This window comes from Pelodiscus sinensis, chromosome 5 (genome assembly GCF_052426305.1).
Source record: "Pelodiscus sinensis isolate ZL-2025 chromosome 5, ASM5242630v1, whole genome shotgun sequence".
In the NCBI taxonomy this organism is placed as follows: domain Eukaryota; kingdom Metazoa; phylum Chordata; order Testudines; family Trionychidae; genus Pelodiscus; species Pelodiscus sinensis.
The window spans coordinates 117,821,543-117,847,461 of NC_143056.1; the positions used below are offsets into that span (position 1 = coordinate 117,821,543).

At 51.9% G+C, this 25,919-nt stretch overlaps 1 protein-coding gene across 1 annotated transcript in view; it reads left to right on the forward strand.

Moving 5' to 3' along the window:
• The window catches only part of DUSP8 (dual specificity phosphatase 8), a 95,465-nt gene that overhangs the window by 11,907 nt on the left and 57,639 nt on the right, over window positions 1-25,919 (forward strand). Inside the window, exon 2 of the mRNA XM_075928195.2 lies at window positions 12,165-12,570. Coding sequence (XP_075784310.2) covers window positions 12,340-12,570 — 231 coding nt within the window. The 5' untranslated portion in view covers window positions 12,165-12,339. The remainder of the gene's footprint in view (window positions 1-12,164; window positions 12,571-25,919) is intronic.

The window sequence follows — 25,919 nt, forward strand, 5'->3', positions numbered from 1 at the left end:
CTGCTCTAGGCAGGACCAATCCCAGACTGCCTCAGTCCCCGCTTGCGCCATTTCCTGCTGTGCCTCTACCTCCCCTGCCCCTATGGAGACGGTGCTGCGGGAAACCGGCTTTTAAGCCAGCTCCCCGCTGTACCGACTCCTGCTCCCCCTCTTGCTGCCTCTCTCTGATAGAGGCAGCAAGGGGGGGATGTGACTAGTCACATTGCTAATTTACTAGTCGCTTCCATCCCTAGCCACTGAATCCAAAGTTAAACTGAGCATCACGCAAACTTAATACATCAATTTAGATGGCTGCATATGCATTCACTGAGGCTCTGCACACGCTCACGAAGCAGTTCTGTGGTGCTATTAAATGCAGGTGGAGCTGGGTATTCTCTTCTGTCCCTAACCAATGACGTGTCATTGCACGTCTCTCTGCAATGGGTATCTTTCCATTTTGGCTGCCTTTATTTTCTTTTCCAACTGCCAGCACAGTCCTTTTCCAGGAAGCAGTTGACACACAGGTGAGCTTGGGCTATGGTAGAGAAGTGGAGAGGAGAAAGAACTGATGTTATTGGGTTGAGGGGCAGCTACAAGGCCTAAAGGACAACATTTCGTAAATGCTGGTCATGACACCTGCTGACGCTCTGATATTGGAACTGGCCGGATCATGATGTCGGATCAGATAACAGTTCTGTTGCACACCACGATATCTGAAACAGCCTGGCAAAATCATGTGTGCCTTGAAAAGTAAACACCCCCTGACACTGAGAGGGAGAACAGAGGTAAGCAGCCTCTCCCTCTTTTGCAGGCGAACTAGTTAATGAATGAAATACTTTTTTGCCAGCTACAGTAAACTTCCCATAATCCGGCACCTTTAGGACCCAGAGGGTGCGAGATTATCAAATATGCCGGACTATCGGAAGGGGGGGCTATGAAGGGTCTGGGGTGGGGTGGGAGGGTTGCCACCCCAGACTCCTCATATCCCCCCCTTCCGATAGTCCAGCTCTGCCCCAGGCATCCCCGATTCAGCTGCTGCTGGTCAGTTTCAGCAGCGGCTGAATCGGGGGTGCCTGCGGCAGAGCAACTGGGGTGCTGCCGGTTTGGTCCCGCAGCGCCGAGGGGTGGCGCTATGGGACCAACATGGCAGCACCCCAGCTGCTCTGCCCCAGGAGTCCCCAATTCAGCCACTGCTGAAACTGACCAGCGGCTGATTCCGGGAAGCCCGGGGCAGAGCAGCTTGGCGCTGCAGGACCAACCCGGCAGCACCCGCGGCTTCCCCGATTCAGATGCTGGTCAGTTTCAGCAGCGGCTGAATTGAGGAAGCCGGGCACAGAGAAGCTCCAAGTGTCCGGCTGCCCGGAGCACTTCCGGGTTCCCGATGGTGCCGGACCATCAGGAGTGCCGGAACATTGGATGCCAGACCAATGGAGTTTTATTGTATTACACTAATGGGTCCTCCAGAGAGGGTGTTGTGCTGGAAAGTGGGGCAAAAATTAGATTTCTTATTCAGGAAAAAGAACCCGCATGACAACAGTAAGTCCTGACTGTGTGTGGCCACTTCCCATAACCTGGCCTGGGATGGACAGGAGGGGTGGAGGAGAGATGTCCCTTAGTTTGACCTCTCTGACTTCAGAGTGACCAAACAAAACCACCTTATAATAAATCACAAGGGTGAAGCAAAAAGGAGAGCAGAATATCTCTGCATACCTGATGTTCCTTGTGTGACCTGATGTATTTTCTAGAGAGAGGTGAGCCACTCAAAGCCACCCCTCCTAGATTTTCTTTTGTGGGTCTGGTAGCAGGCGAGAGCCTGAAATGCAAAGAACCACACTGTTCCACTGCATTGGGGTAAACTTTCTTTTGGCTTGCAGGAGTTGTGCAGGATGTAAACAGAGCTAAACACCTTAAAGCCTATGTGACAAGGTTTGTGGATCTGCAATTCCTCAGGAAATAGCAGTGTGTGTGTGTTCTTGGGGTTTTTTTTTAAGTTGAGTTTAATTTCTGTGTTTTATGATGCCTAGAACCGCTACCTTAGTGCATATAACATCCTGCGACAAGAAATATCCGTATGCCTTTGGATTTAGGACCTCAGTTAGACTCTTACAGAAAATGCAATGTGCAAATTGCTAATGCGTGTTTCCCATTTTATGGTTCTTGGTGCACAATTTGAATCTCAGACGTACAGATCTAGGTGGACCATGACCCATTTGCCGTGTAGAGTGGTCTATGCAAAGCCCAGGCTGTTCTTGTTCCTCACCATCTGTTCCTGCCCCCCATTAAAACACCAGAAAGAAATTATTATAAGACTGGGAGGTGGGAATTAAATGATCAAGCAAAAGAAATGCAGCAGCATGGGGGTGGGGGTGGGCGGACAGAAACAGGGAGTAACCTCCAGCCAGCAGCTGGTGCCTGAGCCTGCCTGCATTCAAGTGGAGCAATGACTGCCACTGAGTTGCCGTGCTGTGCCAGAAATGGACGTTCTCCTTCCAGATTTCTTAAGGCCATAGTGCCTAACCTGTTCTGAAGAAGTAACCACTACAGTAGTGAGCTGGCCACACTCAGCCGGCCAACTAGCCACAGCTAAATAGCCGCATGTGGCTAGTGTGTTGGACACCCTGGTTTTAAGGTGTTCTGTGATTTGTTTGCACAGATGGTGGGCTGCTCTGAGAGCGCTACAACTTGTGTTTAGCCTTGGCCTTAAGGTAGGGGAGGTCAGGCTGTATAAAGGACCATGGATAGCGATGATTGGAGGTTCTTGAGCAGTCTCAAGTGTGAGATGAGTGTGGTGGCTTTTCCTTATCTGTCTGTCTCTATCCTGAATCCTCTCCTTGGTTACATAGGGCATTGGACTGTGAGTTAAAAGACATGGCTTCTTTGCCCAGATCTCTCTCCAATTTGCTGTGTGACCTTGGGCTGTCCAGTTCCCCCATCACCCTTTCTCTGATCTGATCTACTTTGATTGTAAGCTCTTGCTGTGTATTTGTACTGGGCTTAGCTCTATGAGGCCCTGAACTGGGTTGGGATCTCTCTAGGCTGCACTGTAGTACCTACATATCTCTTGATGTGGAATTGCTCTCCAGTGGTTCTCCTAATTCATAGATATGAAGGCTAGAAAGGAATTTAAGGTCATCTAGTCTCTGACCCCCTCCATAGCACTGGCCATTTAAATTCATCCATTATTGACACCAATAACTTGATTTTGACTGAAGCATAGTTCCAGAAAGACATCCAGCTTTGATGTGAAGACTTCAAGAGATGGAGAATTTGCACTTCCTGTGGCAGTTTGTTCCAATGATTAATCACCCTCTCTGTTAATATTTGTGCCTGACTTCTTGAGGTGGGAAGGCAATTCCCTGCAGTCAGATTCTTTCTGTTTGTTTTGAGGGAATCCCTCACTTATACAACCTTGAGGCAAGTCCTTTTGTCATGCCGGGGAAATAAAATATCATCAGTATGGCTTTTAATGGCCATTTGTTCTCATGAGCCTCTTTGGGGGAAAAGGTGGGCCAGTCAACTTTGCGATGGTGTTTCAAGGTTCCTCTAAGGAGGATCCTCAACTAGTGGTGTGTTAACTGAAATGACTGTCCCTTCTGAGCGGGAATTCCCTGAAGTGGTGCTGAATATCCTTTTTTAAAGGGCCTCCTAAACGGCTGCTGACAAGTGCCACTGCTATGATGGCCCTTGGAGATGTAACACTGCCTCCTCCCATCACCACGCCAGAGTCCTAACGTGCCCCATCCTTGCTGTGCATGTAGGTGTCTTTCTGGGAAGCTGTGGCTGCCCTTTAACCCACTGTGTATGTCTTTAGCCTTGGAAGCCTCCCCCCCCCCCCCAAAAAAAAAGGAACTGGAGGTGGGGAACGGCTATAGGCTGGTTTGTGACAAAGGAGGTGGAAGCAGCCTCTCCTCTTCTCTGTGAGTTCAAATCCCAAGCAGGGCATTCCCTTCCTGCCTCTCCATCCCAAGCCGATTGTTAGGATTGGAGTTGCCCTGGCAGTGCCGGTGCTATTAAGATGGGGCCAAGGCTCTTGCTGCTTCCTCGGTGCCTACACTGCAGAGCAACCCAGTTAATATCTCCATAGGGCTTGAGACGCAGCTGTTGCCTGGCAGCTACATGGTTGCTGTGGAAACCAGAGGTGCTAACTTGTTAATGAGCCCCATGTCTCTGATTGCTGCTGCTGCAAAATACTAGTAATTAGTAACAGTCCCCTGATTTAGGGATCCCTCAGATAGTGTGAGCTCGCGGAGGGGGGGTTACTAAGTACCGATGTACGAGGAAGGCTAGGGAGGGGGGGAATCTTGGCAGCCATGCCAGAATTTACATCTTAATAAGCACCTGGAGAGCTCTGGCGCTTAAATGATTCTGCCGGCGTTTCAGGCCATAAGCTGACAGTTACTTTCTCAGCAATCCTTCCGGCAGATAATCTCCTGCCGTCCCTGACGGCGGAGCCACGAATTACTGACAACGGCTGCCAATGCCTGTCCCACACACACCTTGAGAGGCTGCTTAGCCCAGTGAGCGCGCAAGGTGCTGGCTGGAGGGGGAAAGGGCCTGAGTTCTGCTGCTGCGTGATGGTCAAATCGCTTGAGCTCTCGGTGCTTCAGATTTCCCAGCAAGGACAATGATGCTTTCCTGGCGTTGTAAAGCACTTTGAGATCCTGGAGGAAAAGCGCTCAGTGGTATCATTGTCCTGGCCCCTTGGGGCCTGATGTGCCCTGATCATGTGTGGTGGGGAAAGCGATTTGCTCCATCATTTGCTTCCTGCCTCGTCCACCCAGTGCAGGACTGTCCCCTGTAGTGTGTACTCCAGTCTTCCCTGCAGCACCCCATCCACGCTGCAGTTATCGGCTGTTGCCGCTTCTGCCGGCGCGGATCCACTTTAGTGGGATGTCCAGTGTGGATGCTGGATCCTGCCCCTTTTGAAGTCAATGTGAGTTTTGCTTTTGCTGGGATTACAATCGGAAGGAGCCTTGGATGGCGAGTCTCTGGCATTTCAATATGGCTTTCCAGCAAAGGCGATCTCTGGTAGAAAGTTGTGTGTGTGTTGGGGGAGAGGGGCCCTTTTCATAGTTGGTCCCCTATGCATGCTACCAGCTGAGAAGAGCAAAGGGAGGGAGAGACACTAGATAGTTGTTGACCTTGCTGAGGTACGGTTACGCTTCTGCTGGGCTGAAAAGTTTTCCCTTTCCCTGAGACTTGACTGCTTCATCTGTATTCAGGACTTAGGAGAACCACGAAAGTGGAGCAGCAAGCACGAGGGAGGAGCAGGAGTAGATGGAGAGAGCAGGAACAAAAGGGCCCAAAACAGAGTGGGGCATGCTGAACCCACTACTACTTGTAGTGCAGTTGACTTGCCAAAGATAGCAAGAGCCATTGCAGTGGCACCAGTGTTGGCTCGAAGCAATGGCATGAACTGAAACTGGCTGCTTGGGGCCTGGTTAATGGTTGCTCCCCCAGCACATCTGCCGAGTTCCCCTCATTGACATCCCGCAGCTCAAGACTCTCTCCAGGAGTCGGTGCGGTGCCCTTCCTACGCGCATGTGCCCAGTTGGAGGCCTGGTGCAGGGAGCATTCCAAGGCACAGCAGGGGCGAAGTGGGAGTGGACAGGACTTTCCTATGCCCAGGGGTGGGTTTTTTTGTGCTACTGCGGTGGCCTATGGGTTCCTACTTGCAGCAAGGGTGCAAGATAGCTCAGCCTCTCGGGACCCTCCTATGTGTCTGCAACAGACCCTCCTATGTCTCTGCAACTCAGGAGAGATGAGTTCAGGCTCTCTAGTTCTCCAGACCTTCCTACGTGCATGCCTAGCTTGCCAAGGCAGGTGTGCATCTCGGATGGAGTCAGCCTTAGAGAAGCCATGCAAAACGTCGAACAGTGTACAGGCATATCTGGAATGGATCCCATGCAGTAGTATATGCAGGAGCGCATGGGATGTTAATTATCCCAATTGTGGGGAAATAATATTCTGATTTGGATATTGGGGAGGGGGACCCACATTGTCTAAAAGGAGATGGGTGTTGCTAATATTAAACACCTGCCCATGCGTTGCCCTTCCATGGGGACATGGCTGACAGCCCCTTTTATTGGCGGGGCAGGGGGAAGAAGGATGAGGGCAGATGGCTGCCTGTTCTCCGGACAGCCTCGCCCAGCTCCATGGCCTGAAGGCCAGGTGCTATCTTGTCAGATGTTCTTCAGGATTGCTCACAACTTTCATCTTGAGGCTTCCAGGTAGGGTTGCCAGGTGTCTGGTATTGAACCGGACAGTCTGATATTTTCACCTCCTGTCTGGTTTAAAAAAAAACCTCAGAAAATACTAGACACCTAAAATGTCTGGTACTTTATGATTTTTTTTTTCCCAGCCAGGAGGCAAAAATCCCAGGTACTTATAACTTTGGTCCTTTGGTCTCCACTCTTCCCTCTCCCCCCCCTTTTTTTTTCCTCAACAGAATTTTTCGGGGGCAGGGAGGAGAGGGACGGTGTTCGGTATTTTTTGTTAAACCATCTGGCAACCCTACTTCTAGGCTGGGTGTTTCCCTCAGGAAACCACTTATTCTCTGTGAAAGATGTGTCTAGGGGGTCCTGCACCAGGAGCAAGAAAAAAGTAGCCGTCTGAGCCCTAAGGTTAAGGTAACGGGTAGCCAAAAATCCTAGCCCTTGAATCTCCACTGAGATTTCCTGCCGACTATAGCCATGTTTGCACCTGAGCAAATGAGCACCCAGTGCAGCACAATTCAGGCTCAGGGAACTGAGGGTTTCGGAGGTATTGCATGGAAATGTTTGGCCCCCACTTTGGCTGGCAATGAAGGACACGTGCTCCTCAATGTGCACAACATGCGTGCATGTGTGTGGTTAAACTTCCGACCCCGGCACTTTTATTCCACTGACGTGTACTTCAATGCTGTTACACACCAGGGGCAGATCTGCCCCACAGAAGTGTGTGCGCGGGGGGGGGAGCATAATGCACATGTTAAGGTGTCTTTTTGTCCCTGAGCAGCAGAATGGCACCTCCTGCCTTGCTGCCCCCATTCAGCTAAGCCTGTGGCCCATCTCCTCATTACAGGCACTTCAGGGAGAGGTGGGATTAAAGGATTATGGTAATGGGCTTCAGGAATGCTCAAGAAGATTAAGGCAGTTTTAATAAACTGATGAGAGAGGGACACCGCTTAGTTTCTGAAACCCCAATTTAGGTTTCGGGTTAACCGTTTTCCCCCCTTTGGAGCTGGTGGCATCCTGCCATGGTGGTGAGTTAACAGGAGACCTTCCAGGGCCTTGCTCACATCCACCAGCCATTCCTGCTCCTTCACTTTGATCCAGTGGGCAAGCTTGTTTTTAGCTGCCAGTCCTACAAGCCCTGTCTGAGATGTACAAGCTCTACTGGGCTCTGTTGGCCTTGCCTACTAGCTTCCCTTGCATCCCTTCCTCACAATCCCCTGCAATTGCTGTCCCCGTTGTATCTCCACTGGATTTGGCGAGGCTGAGAACAATAGCAAAGAGCAGTTAGCAACAGCCATTGGTGTTTTTGCCAGCCCATCAAGGAGACACGCTTGTTTGGGGCTGCACAGCACAGAGGTAAAAGTACCAAGTGCCACCGCTGCTGCTTCCTGGTTGATGCTGAAGCAGGAACTCTGTTCTTGGTGTGTACAGCCCGTAGCACAATGGGGCCTTGATTGCTGATCAGGGTTCCTAGATGTTTCTGTAATGTTAATAACGAGGGCCAGCAGCCTCTGTCTGTGCTACTTACCATCCATACACTAGGCAGAAGCAGTGGTGGGCAGCGTGAGAAATGGGAGAGGAGGAGGAACTAGTGTAAAGATGCAGCATTTTCTGGTTCCTGCATCACCAGCAATAGAGATTCTGAAGACTTTAGCTCAGGGATGGTGCCACCTTCTCTGTTTGGCACCGTGTTGCCACAGCCAGGCATAATTTGATATATTTTTTTGTATTAGCGCCCAAAGTCTACCGCTGAGATTGTGACCTCATTGTGCGTGGCATCCTACAAACACAGGGAGCGTCCCTGCTCCAGCAAACTTACAGTCCAAGACACAGAGGGAGTGAAGGGGGCTCAGAGAGGTGAGGTTGCTTGCCCCAAGTCTCATAGCAGATCAGAGGTGGAGCCGGAAAAAAAACCCATCTGTGCTGAGTCCCATGGTCCCATATAGTGCTACCTAATCCAGTAAACTGCCGTGATGCTGACTGGGGTTAGGCTCAGAGTGAACAAGCATCTGTCTAAAATAAACAACCCTCTAGGGGGTGTAGGGGGATGGTGGATTCTCTGGACTGAGCTGTTGGGCTATCCATGCAGCCTTTGTTTTGGAAGAGGTGGAATGAGGGGAGAGCACACACCACCTGTGTACACCGAGGTCCTCTCTGGGGCAGTCGGGGGTGATAAGTGGGGGCTGGCTGCTTTTCTGTGCATTTTTTCCCCAGCACCTCTGGCTTCACCCTTCCAAATGCTTGCTGGCCTGTCAGAATGTCACATGCACAACCTTTTCCAAAGGGGGTTTTCTTCCAGCAATTAGGAGATAAGGGGAGTGTTATAGGCATGTAAGCGAATAGTTGAGTCACTACTTGACCTCTTGCTCCCCACCCCTTGCAGCAAAAGGGAGGAGCAGAGCCAGTTCTGGGTGGAGCTGGCTTAAAAGCCCCCCCCCCCCCCCTCCCAGCAGGGTGAGAGGAGTTGGAAGGGGAGCAGAGATGCAGCAGTCTGGGACCTGGCGCTAGCCGGAACTGCTGGGACCCCCGCTGCAGCTCTGCCTTTTTAAATGCAGTAAGAGCCAGGTGGCTCTTAAAACATTTTTAAAAGCAGAGGCACAGTGGTCTGGGGCCTAGTGCGAGCTGGAACTGCTGAGTCCTGGCTTGCACTGGGTCCTGGACCCACCCCTGCTGCGGCTCTGCAGTTTAAATGAAGTAGGAGCTGGGCTGCCAGAGCACCTGGCTCTTACGACATTTAAACTGCAGAGCCGCAGTGGGGCCCCTTATCGACTAATCGTGTAGCCAATACCAATTGTATTGACTACACAATTAGTCAGTTACCCTCCTCTTAACATCCTTAGGGTGTTACCTTCACCAGGCCCCTCCGATTGTGTCTGCAAACCCCAAAGCTACCCATTGTCCATGGTCTGGGGGAGTGGGGACACAGGAGTTTATCTCCCTAGTTATTAAGCTGTCTTTCTCCTCCTTTCCCGACCCTTTGGTTTCACGGTTCCCTCCCACTCCAGCCTTTCATACTTATCCCTCCGTCTGAACATTATCCCCACCCCATTGTGTATCTCCTCCCATTCATATTTTTCTTGGCTGGCGTTTGAGGAATCCGGAGGGGAATTGGCAGCTTGTATTCCCTGATGGAGAAGGGGCAGGAGCAGAGAGAGGGAGAGGAACATGGCAAAAGCCAGCTAATCTGCATCCTTTTTGATTGCCCTGGCTCCATAGCCCAAGTGCAGTGGGGGGTCTCTGGCGAGGCTGTTACTACATAATGAGGTGTGTCATATCACAGCAGGAGCCAGCCCCCTCCCGCCCCTTCATTAGAACTGTTTCAGTTTTTGAAACCCGCCCTAGAAGAGCGACTCAGAGGAGGGAGGTGTGTATGAACAGCCCTGGTGGGGCAGGATTGTGAGCTGGCCCTGGAAGGGGTAGCGGAGCTCTAATTGGAGTCCAAGTGCTGAGAGCGAAAGCAATACAAGCGCACAATGGGGCAGGCCCGCAGAGGGGACGGGCGCTGTGATTGCACAAAGCCGTGAAGTGCTTTCTGGGCTGTAAGGGAGCTGTCGTCATCATTTCCTGGAGGGCTTTTAAGCTACGTTTATTATGGCAATGGGTGGTAGGAGGTTTGGGGCGGGAGGAGGGAGGGGGTTGGTATATAGTTTCTATTGTGTTCTGAAGCTGGGAGCATGAATCTTGGCACTGGCGGGTTGGGGGATCTAGATCTAGTGTTTTGGGGGACTGCTCATGCTGTTCCCAGAAGAGGGGGATTTAATAGTGTACAGCAGCTGATCAGCAGAGCTAACAGACGCCTTATGGTGTTGAACAAACCCATATGCTGAGGATTTATGTCATGGACGTCCACTGTGTTCTCTAGAATCCCTTACCTTTAAAGAGAGGGATTTCTCGCTCGACGGGCTAAGAAGGGCCCTCCCAAAATACATGGATGTGGTATTAAGTGTCTACCATTGTCCTCTCTACTGAGATGGAAAACTCTTTTTGGGGCAGAGATTCTCTGACCATATGTTTTGCGTACTGTGCCTCTAGCATGACGAGGCCTGATCTCGCTTGGTACCGCAGTATGCTAGCATAATACAAGTAAACAATAAAGACTGAAATAGCAGCAGCAGCAGAACAGTGATTTTCCTTCTCTTGGTTTTAAGTGGGAGTTGACATCAGAGCTGATTATTACCATTAAATATCAGAGGGGTAGTCATGTTAGTCTGGATATGTAAAAGCAATGAAGAGTCCTGTGGCACCTGAAGCTTTTTTGATATCAGGAATGGTAATACACAAAAACCTGTAGGAGAACACTTCAGTCTCCCTGGACACACAGTAGCAGATTTAAAGGTAGCCATCTTGCAACAAAAAAGCTTCAAGAACAGACTTCGAAGAGAAACTGCTGAGCTACAGTTCATCTGCAAATTTGACACCATCAGTTTAGGATTAAACAAGAACTGTGAATGGCTAGGCAACTACAAAAGCAGTTTCTCCTCTCTTGGTGTTCACACCTCCACATCATCTGCTAGAAGTGGGCCTCATCCTTCCTGATTGAACTGACCTCGTTAGCTCCAGCCTTACTCTTGATTGATACTCTTTTTCTTATGCCTGTATATTTATACCCGCCCCTGGAATTTCCACTACATGCATCTGATGAAGTGGATCTTTGCCCATGAAAGCTTATGCTCCAATACATCTGTTAGTCTATAAGATTACCATTAAATGATAGTCAAGTTCACTGTTTTGCTGCTGGGTGACCCAGATCAGAAATCCACATGCTTCTCTTTGTGTGTCTGGACTCTGATACCAGTTGTCATTTGAAAGGCTTTTCTATAGGACTAATGCTACAGGTGGAGAAAATGGGAGTAGCCTGATACTCCATGGATTTCCACCAGGGGATGGGGGTGTAACAGTCCTTGCTCTGTCCTTTTAATTTTCCCTTTAATCTTTTCCATGCATGTGCAGATTTTTTTTTATCCATGTGTGGAATAAATTTTTACAGGCATGTGCAATTATGCACCACAAAAACAACCTATCTGGGGGTGCTCTGCTAATCAGATGGGCCATTTCCACCTTGGTGCTCAGCTGGCTGATCAGTTTTATAGGTTAATGTACCTTGACGTTCCCTTTTAGAAGTAGGAGTGCCAGTGTGTAGTCGGTTATGTGATTAACCTAGGTTTATCAGTTAATCATAACTAGGGTTGCCAGGTGTCTGGTATTGAACCGGACAGTCTGATATTTGGACTTTGTGTCTGGTAAACAAATTGAGAAATTACCGGACACATAAATGTCCGGTATTTCCTAATTAAGGAAGTTTTTCTGCTTTTCCCGGGCCCAGCTCAGCGCCCGACAGAAGCCTGCTCAGGACATTTCGGTCCGACCTCCTGAATTCTTCCCCCTTCCCCCCACCAGGTCTCCCTGGTTACTCTCTGGTGGTCTTTTTTTTTTCTTTTGCTCGACAATTTTTTGTCCAGTATTTTTTTTAAACCATCTGGCAACCCTAATCATAACGACTATGCCTATCAGAGGCAGTGAGGCGGGGGAGGAGGGAGCCAGTGCCTGTGGAGAGCCAGCTTTTAAGCCAGCTTCCCGTGTATGCTGGCTCCCACAGAGCTTTCTCCCCGCACCCCCGCACTCCTGCCTTTTTATCAGAGGCAGTAGGGGCGGGGCAAGGCGGTAGCCTGTGTTTGCACGGAGCTGGCTTAAAAGTCTGCTCCCCCTAAGCATTGGCTCCTGCCTGCTCCCACCCCGTGTGTAAACGTGTAACTGCTAAAATTTCCGGCAGTTACACAAATAAACAGTTGTTCACATCCCTAGTAGAAAGTGCTAGTCCGGGCCAGGTTCCGTCCCTGGCCACTGTGGTGTAAATCGTGAGTAACCCCATTGGGTCTGGTCTCTGGACACTTGTTTTCAGGTGAATTCCCAGGGCTGCCCGTGCTGTCATCACACCTGACTCTGGGTTTCCCCCTCCTCATTTCTCAACAGGTCCGGCACGATGACCTGGCATCCTGGGCTTTAGCAGCGTGGCAAGATCAGGACAGGTGCTGCCTTGCTCACGCTACGTCCCGTCCCCTCTCTCCTCTGGGAGATTGGTGCTGGATTCCCTGCCCCTGGCCTTTCCTCCCTCCCTCCCAGTCACCGCGGAGGGGACGGGTCCGTTATGGCCGGGGACAGACTCCCATGCAAAGTGATGGATGCTAAGAAGCTGGCCAGCCTCCTGAGGAACGGGGCCGAGGGCACCTTGGTCATTGACAGCCGCTCCTTCGTGGAGTATAACTCCTGGCACGTCCTCAGCTCCGTCAACATCTGCTGCTCCAAGCTGGTCAAGAGGCGGCTTCAGCAGGACAAAGTCTGCATCATGGAGCTCATCCAGCCAGCCTCCAAGATGAAGGTACTTCATCTGCCCCTGGTGTGCCTTTCCGCCTGGCCTGAGTGAGCACTGGGCATCATGTAGGGCCACAGCCCAGAAGTGTCTGCTGAGGGCTTGCTCTTGTGCTGCTCCTTCCAGTCCCCTTGAGTGGAACCCAGCCACTGCCCTCCGGCCCTGCCTGGGGCTGCCATCTCTCACAGGCAGAGCAGTAGTCTTCTTTCTGCGCCCACCCCCCTCCTCGCGTCCATAGCCCATAGAGTTCTTGCCTATTAATGGGGCAGGGCGCAGGGCGGGTGACCTGTTAAAGGAGGCTGCCCTGTCATATTGCTCTACTGTCTTGTGGCTGTTGCAGGTGAGGGAGTGACTGACAGGTGGGCCAACACTGGGCAAGGGGCATTGCATTGGCAAACCAACCCCCACAACCCTCTTGTAGCAAGTGCTCAGTCCCCACTAAAAATCCTCCCTCTCTCTTCCATCGCTGGCCCTCTTCAGGGACCTGTAACCCTCCTCCCTTGTGACGCCAGCACCCCTGTCCAGTTGGGATGTTAGCATAGTCGTGTAAACGGTTAACCAATAACCCTGGGCTTATCAGTTAATCCTAAAGTCTACACGCACTCCCCCCGCCCCCACTGCCTTTGTATTAGAGGCAGCAGAGGGAGGGAGGTGGGAGCCGGCTCTTAAGTTGGCTCCCCATGAGCACCGATCCTGCAGAGCTGCCTGCCCCTCCCTTCCCTTCGCTGCTGCCTCTGATAGAGAGGCAGCAGCACGGAGGGTGGGGGAAGCAGGCGGGAGCTGGTACACAAGGAAGCTACTTTCAAGCCAGCTCCTCGCGCGTATTGTCTCATGCGGAGCCACCTCCCTCTCTTCCCTTCCGCTCCCCCCCCGCCTTCCAGAGGCAGTGCAGAGGCAGACTTAAAAGCTGGCTCCCCATGAACACTGGCTTCGCGGAGGCAGGAGAGGGAACAGCGCGGGGCGGCGGGTGAAAGCCGGTCTGAGTGGGGAGCTGGTTTTTAAACCCAGCTCCTCTTGCGGACCAGATCCTGCCTGCCACCCTGCACTGCTGCCTCTGATACAGAGGCGATAGCCTGGGTTACCAGGGAGCTCTCTAGGTGTGGGGCTAGGAGCTCAGTGGCTTCCGGCCCTGCTCCTGGGAACTAGCCAATGATCGTGTAACTGATAAGATTTTGTGCGGTTGCGCGACTGTTCAGTTAAATGACAGCTAACGTCCCTCTGTCCAGTGCTTTTTCCTGGCTCTCCCCCTTGTTGGGCTGAGTCCCAGAGTTGGGGGGAGGCTCAGATGGCCCCCGTGGTGCGGGTTCAGGCCCGCCTTGATTTGAAATGGTGCAGGAGCTGCGATGGCTTCTTTGGTGCTGCCAGGAGCAAGCCTCCCCCCCCCCCACACACACACACAAGCGTGGACTTTGCCCCGAGGCCCAGGCACTCGGCTGTGCTCTGCTCATCTCCTCGCTCCCCTGTGGGCAGTGGCGCTTGTGAGCTCCACTTGCCGCACCACTCTCGCTTCGTTTCCCTTAGCCCCTTGCCTGACAGACCCGCCCCGCCACAGCCGCAGAGCAGAACCCACCTGCTCGCAGCCCTGCCTCTGGGAGTCCAGGGTTAAAGGGGGATAATCCTTTCAAGTGGGATTGCTCAATGAGAGCGAATGGTGTGCAGGGTAAACTGCAGGCGAGGGAGGGTTGGGGCAGGGCTGGTCTGCCGCTGGGGTGCCAAGACACTTCCCCTCCTTTTGTGTGCCATGCCATCCAGCTATAGGGGAGCCGCATGCCTGGCCCGGGGGGTGGGACGGGCTTGGTGCCGACTCTTCCCGCTTTCACCTATAGAGGTATGCTGAGGGTTGGGGAAAATCTAAACCAGTCAGGCCCCGTTTGTTGCCTCTTTACCCCTAGTATTGCCCATTTCTAAAGGGGGTGCCCTAGCCCCTTCCACTAGGACCCATTCCTGAGATCCACCGTCTCTCCTGGCTGCTGCTTGCCTTGTCCGTGCATGACAGGATCGGCCTGGGCTCTTTGCTCTTTCAGGCCGGGGGCCCATTGGGCTGGCGGTTCCCAAGCAGGCAGAGCAGCGCTCCTGCTGAAGCAGCTCCTTGTGGGTCACCTGCCAGAGGTTTCCTCTGGGGTGCATCCTCCTGCAGGGTGCTGCTGGCATTGGCTCCAGCCAACATGTGATGGCGGGGGGCATGTGATGACCTAGCAACAGCAACTGCACAGCTCCTGGCCCATCCGCTGTTCTCTCCCCCTCTGCGCATGGGGCTACTCCCGCCCCTGGCTTTGCATTTCCCCAGGTGTATGCGGGGCCGTTTAACAATAAGCTTTCTCCCGAGGCCTCTCCATTTGCTGCTTGCTCTCTGCAGTTGCTCCTCTTTTTACTGTTTATTCTCCCCCCCCCCTGGATTTTATGGCAAAGTGAGGGTAATTCAGGCGATTAATCAAATGCTTGGCCCAGCTGGAGCCATCTGTGGCATCCTCACACCCCCTCCCCATGCATGTGCGCGCACACGGGCTTTCTGATTGGCTGCCAGTGACATCACCCTGCCTAGATCAAGGAGGCTTGCACTGCAGGGTCGGGGAAGGGGGGCGGGGGGGGCTGCCTTGCCTCCAATCTGCTTTGCTGATGCTTCAGGCCAGGGGATTGGCGGAGATGGCAGAAAATTCCTCCTGCACGGATTTAGCTGTACTTAAATCCGCCAGCGAAGGAGGCGGAATAAGCAGTTTTCACAAACTGGGAAGGAACGCGCGAGGTATCTCCGCCCTCCCCTGGGCTGGGGTTACGTCTGCAGTGGGCATGGTCACGTGCGACTGAAGCCGCCCCGCACTGATGCACTGCGTGTGTGCCTGGTGGTGGTGACCAGTCTTAGGAGGGGAAGAGCCTGAGCAATTAATCTGGTGATGATCCAGGGTGTTCTGCCTGCAGCATCTCTGCAGCCAGGTAGAGGATATCCCCGCAGCAGTAGCCAAAGAGAGCGTGGCTAGCACTCCCCAATTGGTCCTCTCTTCTCACCCCCAATGGGCACTGTTTGAAGGTCACCGGTGGCAGGCTAATGCAGGCATGCATGGCCCTTTACTGATGTCCAGCTTGCACCAGTGATCCATCTAGCCCAATATCCCATCTCTGACAGCAGCTGCTTCAAAGTACAGGAGACCCCCTTGTGGGAAACTGCGTAGCAATCCGGGCATCAGCAAGAGACAGAATTATAATCTCATGGTAATGTCACTGCAGTACTGAGAGAGGAGGCGCTCTCGTTGGTTTAGCTTCTCCTCAGACCACCTTTAAGGCTGATGCTAATGCTCCTGCTGAGTGAACTGTTTGTTAACATCCTCTAGCATGCTGTACCTCTGGAGCACTGGGACTAATTCTCCCGGCACCTTTGGGAAGCTAAGCCACTAGGCCCAGAAAGCTGAGGGTCTCTGTCACAGCTAAGGCTGGAATTCCAGTGGCCAGGTCCACAGCTGGTATAAATCGGGTGTAAAGCTCTATTGGTGCCGCAGCGGAAGATGTGGTGGCGGGTTCCTTGATGCCAAGTCCTGTGCCCAGGCCTCTGAACAGCACCTCTCCTAAGGAAGCGGCGACAACCTGACCGCAGTAACTGATGAGTCAAGACTGCACTTCGCTCCCAGGAGTTCGTCAGTGTGGTGTTTGCTGTTGATTTCAGCAGGAACAGAACTGGGCATTTATAGCCTGCTGCTGACCCTTTAGGAACACGTTTTAGACCCCACATCGAAAACGAATCCCTCCCCTCCAAAAAACCTTTTGTGCTGTTTGCTGTCCTTTGAATTGGGTGTCTCGGTGTGGCTCAGTTCAGGAGCTAGGGGGTGCTGAATATTCCAGCTGGTGGCTTAGTGCACCGCAAGCGGAGTGGGACCTTATGGGATTTGTGGTTCTTAATCATTGGTCCCTTGGAGGAAGAAGGAGCTTATGTGTCTGCTTCCAGAGGGGCAGAAGAGGAATTGATTGCTCCTTTAGGGCTAAGGATGAAGGTTCTTGAGTGCGCCCTTCCCTCTTTCCCCAGTTAGGCTGAGGAGAGGAGCTGCCAGAATCCCTCATGATGGGAGGGGCTGGGGGCTTGTGCAGCTGAGCTGACAGTTGGGAACAGAGCACTTGTTAGTGAGTTGGGAAGCTGGGATGGGATGGGATGTGATAGTAGGGGGCTTTGGGCAGAGCGGGGAGGATGGGACTGGGATCTTGGGGTTACAAGGAAGGTGTAGGGACTGGCTGCTGAGAATGCGAATGTGGCTGCACATACATACTCTTTCCTAAATAGAGTTTCAAGACCTGTGTTGGGTCTGATGTCTGGTTTATCCCTCACCTGGCTTTCCCTGGGGAAGCTTGGCACAGAACTGTTCTGAACATGTTCCCCCAGAACATGAGGGCTAGCTAATTGTCACTGCAACGGAGATTTCCCTAGTCACCTGCAAGGGGCCAATCAGCCTAACTAGTTTTAAGATGGAGCCTGGTATAGTCCTGATCATAAATGTGAGAGGGGGTTGCCTGTGATAGCCAGGGATTGGGCGCCATGGCTCAGGAGATGCCTTCCAATTCTGTGTCCTGCGTATGAGCTAGTGGTCTAGCCTGTTGGGTTACTGGTCCATGAAAGCCAACCACATGGTGGAGCGTCTGGGAACCCGTCTGAAGGAACTGACCTTGGAATGGAGCGCCCAGGTGTGGGGCTGGGGAGGGGGTTGTTGCCTGACAGCAGTGAAGGCTCTGAACTCTGGGTCTTCCCTAGTGGGTCAAACTCAGCCCCTAGCTCCTGTGCTCAGGGAAGTTTGGATTCAACGTGCCCCAGCTGGCAGGTTGTCCCTCGTAGAGATGCTTGAGCTGTGACCTCTAATCCAAAGATGGGTTTACAGCCAAGGATTTGCATAGGGTCGGGTCTGACCCAAAAGGGCCCCAGCACTTGGCTTCCCCCCCACCGCGCGTCCCTTGTTCGCAGCCACAGAATTACACTAGTCGCCCAGCCTCGGCAGAACAGCAGCTCCCTCTAGGTGGCTAGTTCAGGTAATGCACGGTGTGCTCCCCTGATCCCTGTTCTGCCCAGGTCCCCCTCGTCTGTTTCAAGGAACCGGGGTGAATGGATTCAGGAGCAAGCTGCTAGTGGGTTCCCCCCCGCATCCCTCTGTGCAACACCATCCCTAGCACTTGGAACAATCCTGGCCCCAGTGTGTTCAATACGTGCTCCCCTCACACCACCACTGTTCCTTGGTCCCTGGAGGGGAGGCACCAGCTGAGAGGCTCACCCTCATGTGATCCAGTGTTTTTGTTTGGCAGGGAGGGGGCTGGGGCCAGCAAAGCTGCTGCTGACTAGCAGATGGCAGGAAGGGTGACATCATAGGCTTGATTGTCCTACCCCATTATTCTTCCTGACAAGCCTCCCGCCTTCCTCGCTGGTTTCCTGCTGGCAGAGTTTGATGCTGGAGAGACAAAGGCAGCCACATCAATTGTCCCCTGGACTTTTCTGGGGTTTGGGGCGCGGGCGTCCCTGACCCCCACACCCGTTTTCCTATCCTGCCTTGGCCTCTCTTGCTGGCCAGCTCTTTAAGGAAGGAAGGGGCTTGCTGCGCTACCCGCGTGGTTCCCTGATGGGAGCTGGCCCCAGCGTGGATGCGGCCTTTGTCCTACTAGACTGGGCAGCAGTAGGGTGAGGCACAGACTCCAAAAGCAGCAGCCCCTGCCATGCTGGACTTGACCTAGTGCACAACCCCGTCTGTAAGGCAAGTTCACTGTGGAATCCACCTGCCGCTTCTTACTTAGATAGATGGTGGCTGCTGGTGGAAGGGGGCATGTACCCCTTTCTGGCTCTGTGTTAGCACTTTTCTTGCATTCAAATACCTGATCCCTTCCAGGTGTAGTGTGTCTGCCCTGCCGTTCCCATTCTGCTCTCCCCACGCCCGCTTTCTTTCTTTCCCTCCCTTCCTCCCTGCAGCAAGAAGGCTAATAATCTCTGCACATTATCTTGGTACCAGGAACATTTCCTTCTCCCCCCAATTCCCCGTACAAACCCTTTCAGGTGCCCTGCTTTGGATCACTGCCATGGATGAGTAATACCGACACCTGGCTTCCCTTGTTAAAATGTCGGGCAACGTCAGGGCACATGGCTGGCCAGTAGATACCTGACAGTTAAAATTGCTTTTCCCAGGGCTTGTATTGAAATGTGCATGTGCTTCCCCTGACCTGCCGAAGTGAATGCAAGGAGAAAGAGCATATCTAAGCCATGGGGTTTGTAACCCCATGTGCTTAGCTGACCCACCAACAGGGCAGGACCTTCTTGCCCAGGAAATAGGAGAAATATCAGAGTTCTACAATCCCCATGGCCTCTTAGTCAACATCAAGCTCTGCTGGTTGCAAAATTGCGACTGGAACAATTTTCTGGTGAACAAATTGCCTTTTCTCTAAGCTAAAAGGTGACTACAATTTTTGAAAGTTTACAGTTTTTTTTCACCGACAAACATTTTATTTTTTAAGGGAGATTCGTACTACATTTTGGGGGGGGGGAGGGAGGAGCTGTGATGAAAATGTAATTGCTTTTTTAACTTTTCACAGGAAATACTTAGTATTTTACAGCCTGCTCCACCTGCTACCTAGTTCCGAAATGTAGCTGCCTCTGAGGTGGAACTGCAGTAGGAGTTAAACAATGGTCGCTCTTGTGTGATGTTGCTGTTGGTTTTTTTTGAAGGGCTTCTGAGGAAGTAACTATTGTATTGGGGGTGATGCATATAGAGAAAGCGGGGGATCGTTCTATTGTTTGCACTGCCTTCATGTCGTGAAGTGATATGGAGCTGCTGTTTACTTTGGTACAATGAGTCACTCTTTTGAAATATTTTTTTGAGATATCGAACGTGTTTGAGTAAACCCTCGTTTTCACTTAGCCCCTTTCACCTGTATTGCTACATCTAGACTGCATTGCTTTTCCGGGATATATCCGGTATCCCAGAAAAACAACGCTGCATCCAAGGAACATGTGCGCTTTTCCAAAAATTGTTTCGCCATCCCTGTAAACTTCCTTCTACGATGGCTTGAAAGAGCACTTGTTTCTGAAAGTTGGTGCCATGTAGACGTGCCAAATTTTGGAAAAGCTTCTTTCTAAAGTAAATCGGAAAAAGATATGCAATTTGCGTCCCACAAATTGTGCATCTTTTTCTGATTTGACACTGCAGTCTAGACGTAGCCTGTTTCTCCGAGCATTTCCCGAGAGGGATAAGCATTCTTATCCCCATTTCACAGATGGAAAAACCAAGGCAGAGGGAATTGAAGCAGCTTGTCCGAGGTCCCCCAGCAGGCCAGTGGCAGAGCTGGGAAGAGCATCTGCACGCTCAAGTCCCCATCCAGTGTCTAACTCAATAAATATGTAAAATTACTCGCCTGCTTGAGCTAGGAGCTGTACTCAACAGAAACTGCCGGGGGAGTTTAGATTGGCAGGAATTTGGCAAATGCTTTCGGACTCGCACCATGACTTTTATGATTCTTTATGTACTCCATCTTATCTGAAATCTGGAGACTCCATTGCTTCCTGCCATAATGTGGTGGCCCCAGCTCAGGACTGACTTGAAGGGAAGCACCAGTTGCACCTAGGCGTTGTGTGGAAGTCTGCAATCTAAGCAGTGGTCTGACCTAAGCAGTGGTCTGACCTGCCTCCAGGTAGCTTGTGAGAGCTGGCAGGGCTGTGACAGAAGTGACTGCAAGAATATCTGCACCTTGGCAGCATTTGAAAAAGCGTCAACCTCCTACTTGGGTGCCAGGAGCAATGGAAACCAAACCCTCCTTTGAAAGTTCCATTCTCAGGCTCTTTTAATGGGGTAGGGATAGACAGACCAGCTCTTGCCTAGCTAAGCCACTTGTCTGGCCCCCATCCGCAAAGGAGCCAAGTGCTGTGTGATCTCTTAACTTTAATGGATTCGGGCTCACAACACCCCGGAGAGGTAGGGCTCTGCTGTTCCCCTTGACAGCTGGGGAAGTGAGACACAGAGCAGCTGATGGGATTGCCTGGGGACATGCAGAGTCCGTGGCCGAGCCAAAAATGGAACCAGGTCTCCCAAGTCTCAGGCTGATGCCTCAACCTCAGGACCATCTCCCTCCCCACCTTGCCCCCCTTAGGAAAGAGTTCGCAGTGTGAGGATTTCTTTGCCCCTCCATGCCCCTGGAATTGGGGGATTTACCAAGGTCCAGGCACTGCCAGGATTGAGTTTTAGCCCTAGATCTTATTATGCTTCGGAAGAGCAAGTCCCCTCCCCCTTCAATCAGCCCAGATTATTATTGCTGGTTTAAACAATAATCCCTAGAGAAGGATGTCCCCAGATGCCCTCCAAGTGCTTTATTCTCCCCACCACGAAGCACTGCCCTGCCTCCTGTAAACTGGTTGAGAGAACTCCCCCAAGCCAGGCAGAACCGCTCTTTAGGAAAAAGTCCTGCCAGGGTCCCCATCCTTGACACCTGCAAGAGGGAAGGGGGTTCAGTTGTATTGCTGCGAATTGTCTGACGAGGGGCAGCCCCTGAGGAAAGGGGGCTTGAGCACAAGACGTGCGAGAAGCATTATCCAGGGGGCATCGCCGCCACGGCCTTATCCTCTGCTGAGCTGCACCTGAGCTCTGAACAGGTGGGTGGGTTCAAAGCTGGAACAAAAAGGCATGGGAACGCCTCTCTGAACCAAAGCTGCCGCGCCGGAGCCCTTGTGAGTCATGCTCAGAAAGGCAGCTGGTTCAGAGGGTGTTGCTTTCTCCTCCCCTCTCTTTGAAGGCTTCCAAAGCCAGCATGTGATTATGGGGCTGTGATTTACATGGGCTCTGGCTGCAAATACCCATCAGCTCTGCTTCACTGAGAAGGTCCCAGTTTGAACCTTGTAGGTACAGTACAGCATCAGGTGATCCTGAAAGCCCAGACCAGAGAGGGCTGGCTGGACCCCCGGCAGCAGTCTCCTGCTTGCTGAGGCAGTCATGACATAAGTAAGTGTAGCTCCTGCCAATGGGGTAGCGAGAGGAAACCTCCCATCTCCGTATCCCATCTGACTGGTGGGCCAATAATTGTACCCTTCTGTGTCTGGAAACGTCAGTGTGGCTGCCGGTGACGTGTTGGCTGGCTGTGCCAAATATCTCCCAAACTCTGTGAAGTCTCCATTACCTGGGATTCCTCCGGCAGCTTTGAGAGACAGGGAAATAGCTTCCTCCCAATGTTCCATCCACATGTGGAGATTTTCCATCCATGTGTGGAATAAATTTTGATATGTGCACTAAGGCATGTGCAAATGTGCACTCCCTGCAAAAACAAACAAAAAAAATGCGTGGTGGGTGCTCTGCTCATCAGCTGGGCGGCATTTGAATCCCTCCCAAACGGCCGCACAAGCGCACAGTGTTCCTCCTCCAGCTGAAAGGGGGGCTTATCTTTGTTTGCAGCCAAGGTTAGGAAGTCTGTAGTCTACTTTGTCTGAGCTACTGGGCTAGCTCCGGTACTAGAGGACAGGTGTCCAGAGGGGGTCACATGTGCCTCTAGGCATGGAGAAGTGCCTGTGGGAGTCAGCAGTTGAGATGTGGGAAAGTTTGAAGTGGCTTATCTTGTTTTGCAAGCTGGCGCTAGCCCTTGTACATCCAGATTTACTGTGGGAAGACATGGGGCATGATCACCCCTGCCACGGTATCAGATGGGACACTTTCTGGTAGCGGATTGCCACAGTGATAGGCACTTCAGAATCCTGCGGGTAGAGCGTCCTTCGTTTGGATTATGACATCAGGCAGTCAGGACCCTATCGGGTGAGGCTTGGCCCTTGGGAGAGCAAGGGGTATCATTTAGCACAAACTGATTAATTAGCCCCATGCTCACTGACATCTCTACAGCACTGGGTCACCTTCCTGGCAGCTGCAGCTTTCCCAGGAGAGTGTGTTGGGAGGAGTCCCCCTCTCTCTAACTCTCTTGTAGAGTGTTCTCCAGGCTTACGCTTGCTGAAATAGTATCCATGTAGTCACTGACCTTGGCTTCGACACCTATCAACTTTCTCCTCTGTACGGTTAGGCCCAAAGCCTGCCACAGAGTGTCAGGAGTGTGTTCTACTGTAGATAGTACTCATGTCTAGGGATGGTCAAGGTAATCTCCTAGGGCTCTTCCGTGTCACCTCTACCAGCCTCTTCAGCCAGGAACCCAGTGATTCTCTGCTGGATGCTTGCAAAGGAGGTTCCAGCCGTGCTTTCTTCCTTTTCGCACGTTGCTCGGAGAGGTTCTGCCCACGTTGTGAGCTTCCCCACAGCAGTGTCATGAGAGACATTCCAATTTCAGCAGCATGACCCAGCTTTATCTATCAGTCCAGCCCTGTCCCTTTGCCCACAGTCTCAGGCGCTGGGGACAGAAGAACGGCTGAGGTGGATCCTACCAGCTTTATAACCCCACAAAGCCCTTTTGGTCAGGTAATCTAGGCAGCAGTGAGGCCTGCTTACTGGAGCCTGCAGCTGCTGGTCAGGGCAGGCCCAAACGGTCTGCCTCTGTTCCTACAAAGCACCAGCTGGGGGTGAATTTGTCCCTTGTTGTTTGTTCCAGAGGAGAATGGCAGAAGGAAGTTTTAATGCATTTAAGTAAGCCGGCCCTCCTGTCAGCCTGTTTCCAAACTCTCTCCCCCCCCCCCCCCCCTGCAGATGCAGTGTGTGTTTATTGCAGCTAGGCCATGTGAGGCCAGGGCTTGTTTGGCATTTATATTGCCTGAAAGCTTATAATTTTAATAAGCTGTAAACCGTGTCACATCTATCTACCGTTGCCCAGCAACCCTTCAGCAATGGGCAAAACAAAGCCTCCCGGTGCGAAGGAACACTAAATCCTATTGTGGGATCATTTGGCTGGCAAGCGGTTATCTCCCCGGGGGGGCTGCCTGCACTTGAGTGGGCACCCTGGTCTCTGAGGCCGAGGTAGCTGGTCTCTGATGGATGTGTCCTCCCCTATCGAAGAGACACATTCCAATGCCATGTTGTGGAGCAGTGATGGGTTCCTGACAAGATCAGGGCTGTTGGCTTCCTTGGGAGTAGATGACACTTCGTGCCCGTTTGCGATGCGGGGGTGGGGGGAGAGGAAATGGGTGCAAAGCCGAGCAGCCGTGTTGTCCCATGCACTGGTTTTGTTTGCCCCTTCTCCCCTCCAAATATTTTATTCCTCCTCCCTGCGTGATTGAGCACTAGGCGTTGACCAGGATCTGAACAGGAGGTTGCACCAGCGTGGGTTGTAACTTTGCTGTTTAGAGTTATAGGGGCAGCATGAGATCTTCTCAGATTGGGGCCCGTTGTGTTAGGTGCTGTACAGAAAGTGAGCAAGAAACCGTTCCAGCCCCTCCTTGCAGTCTAAATAGACAAGGCAGTTTCCCCTTTTACAGCTGGGGAAACTAAAGCACGGGGAGTCTGACTGAGCTGGAGATGAACTGAACCCACATCTCATGACTCCCAGTCCACTGTGACTATGAGGCCGTCGTTCCCTTCTACCACCATTGGATATGCTGTCCAACAGCCAGGGAAGGTGGGTGGCCTGCGAGTCTGAAGTAGGACCTAAAAGTGGGGTGCCTGAGGGTCTAATCCCTGGCGCTCCCCTGTATCTGCAGCATGACATTTAGAAGTCCCTTCGCCTCTCTTGGCCTTTGTTTTCCCATCTCTGAAATGGGACAGTACTTCCCACCTGAGCTGGATGTTACGAGGCTTAATTAGCATTTCTCCAATGTCTTGAGCGTCACAGATGAGAGACACTGCAGAGAGCACGGAGTATTCCTGAGGCTGGAAGTTCTCCCTTCAAACCGTTCCTGAAGGAGCTTAGAGGATGTTATTGTCTCAGCCCGGTAAGGGGCTTAGGCATGCTTGGGCTCTGTTTGGATTTGGGTTATTCAACGGAGCTGCCAAAGAGATACAGTTAATTTAAAAAAAAAATCCTGGTCCACATCCTTTGTTAGTGCAAATCCGTGTAGTGTAAATCCTTGAAATTAGGGATGTGAATGGCTACCCAGCAGGGGGCCGCTCCAGCCCAGCTGCATTTCTCTGTGCTGACTTCCCTGGGCCAAAGCTAAGGCAGTTTCTTCTTCCAGTTCATAACGCAGTTCAGGCTGTCACATTGTCTGGAGTGGTTCATGCCCAAGAGTATCTAAATTGGTGATAAATTCTATAATTAGAGTTCACCAACCCAGTATCGAATGTGAATTCCTGGATCACTGCAACAGAATCACAGATAGACCGGAGAGCCCAAGCTGGATGTAGTGATGAATAGTCACAGAGACCCAAAATCACAAACTATTCAGGTTGCTCCTCTCTAAGAGACGAGTCACTTAGATCTGTTTGTGCCTTAGATCTCATAGTAAAGCCAACTTTCTAGTAAACTCACTAGGGATTTATGAACTAGGGAAAAGAAATGAGAGTTAATTACAGGTTAAAGCAGGCAACATATTTACTCAAGAGTTCAGTCTGTGATTCCAGAAAGTGACAGACGTAGTAAATCAGTCAGCCCTGAATGTCTGGCGATCTGTATTTTAGCTGCAGTGTTTGTAAGTCCATTCCAAACAGGAAAAAAGCAGCCATGAAAATCATTCATCTATCTTTATTTCCCACTTCCAGAATTAAGGCTGATGGGATGTGCTTTCCCACACATAGCACCTTCATAGGTGTAAGAGGGCAGTTAAACCAGCTTTTTTGTTGTGATGTTCCCCAATGGCCTGCTTAGTCTTGATAGTTCTTTTGCCTGGTCCAGGGAACCACCTGTCCTACCTAAATTCATGTGCTGGTTTCTGGAGACCTCCCACCTCATGTGTTCTTGCAAGCCTGGAGCCTGGCAGTGGATGGATCCCTTTTGCTGTTCAGGACACTGGAGAGCAGCAGTATTCAGTTCCCTGTACTGCAGACCCGAGGTGAAGGAGTTGGGTTTGGGGAGAAGGGATGGGTCTGAGGGCTTTGTTATGCCCAGGCGAGTTGGCACAGCAGTTTAGGGTGAGAAGGGTTCCAGGTACCGTGACAGGGAAGGTGCTGAGATGGTCTATGCCTGGCAACGCTCATTTTGAGGGCAGTGGTCGTTTGGCACCAAAGGCACAAGGAGTGGGAGACAGGACTGCAGAAGTCACTGCAGGATCTAGTACCGCCAGGCTCTGCTTTCTGCCCAAGTGGCTGATGGGGACGGAGGGGTGATGGGCGATGTGGGGACAAGATCAACAATGTCTCCTACATCTGAAGCTTGAGAAGGAGCAGCAAGTGCCTTGCAGGCCAGGGAAAGGTTTATATGCCGGGAGATCCCATAGGCTGTCAAGCCGTGCTGGTGGCCAGGGACTTCTGGCAAGCGTGTCATTCTGTGTCAGTCTCTGCCAACTCAGAGCATTGAAGGGATTGGGGTGTGGCACAGTAGCCAACCCCCAGCCTTCCACTTAC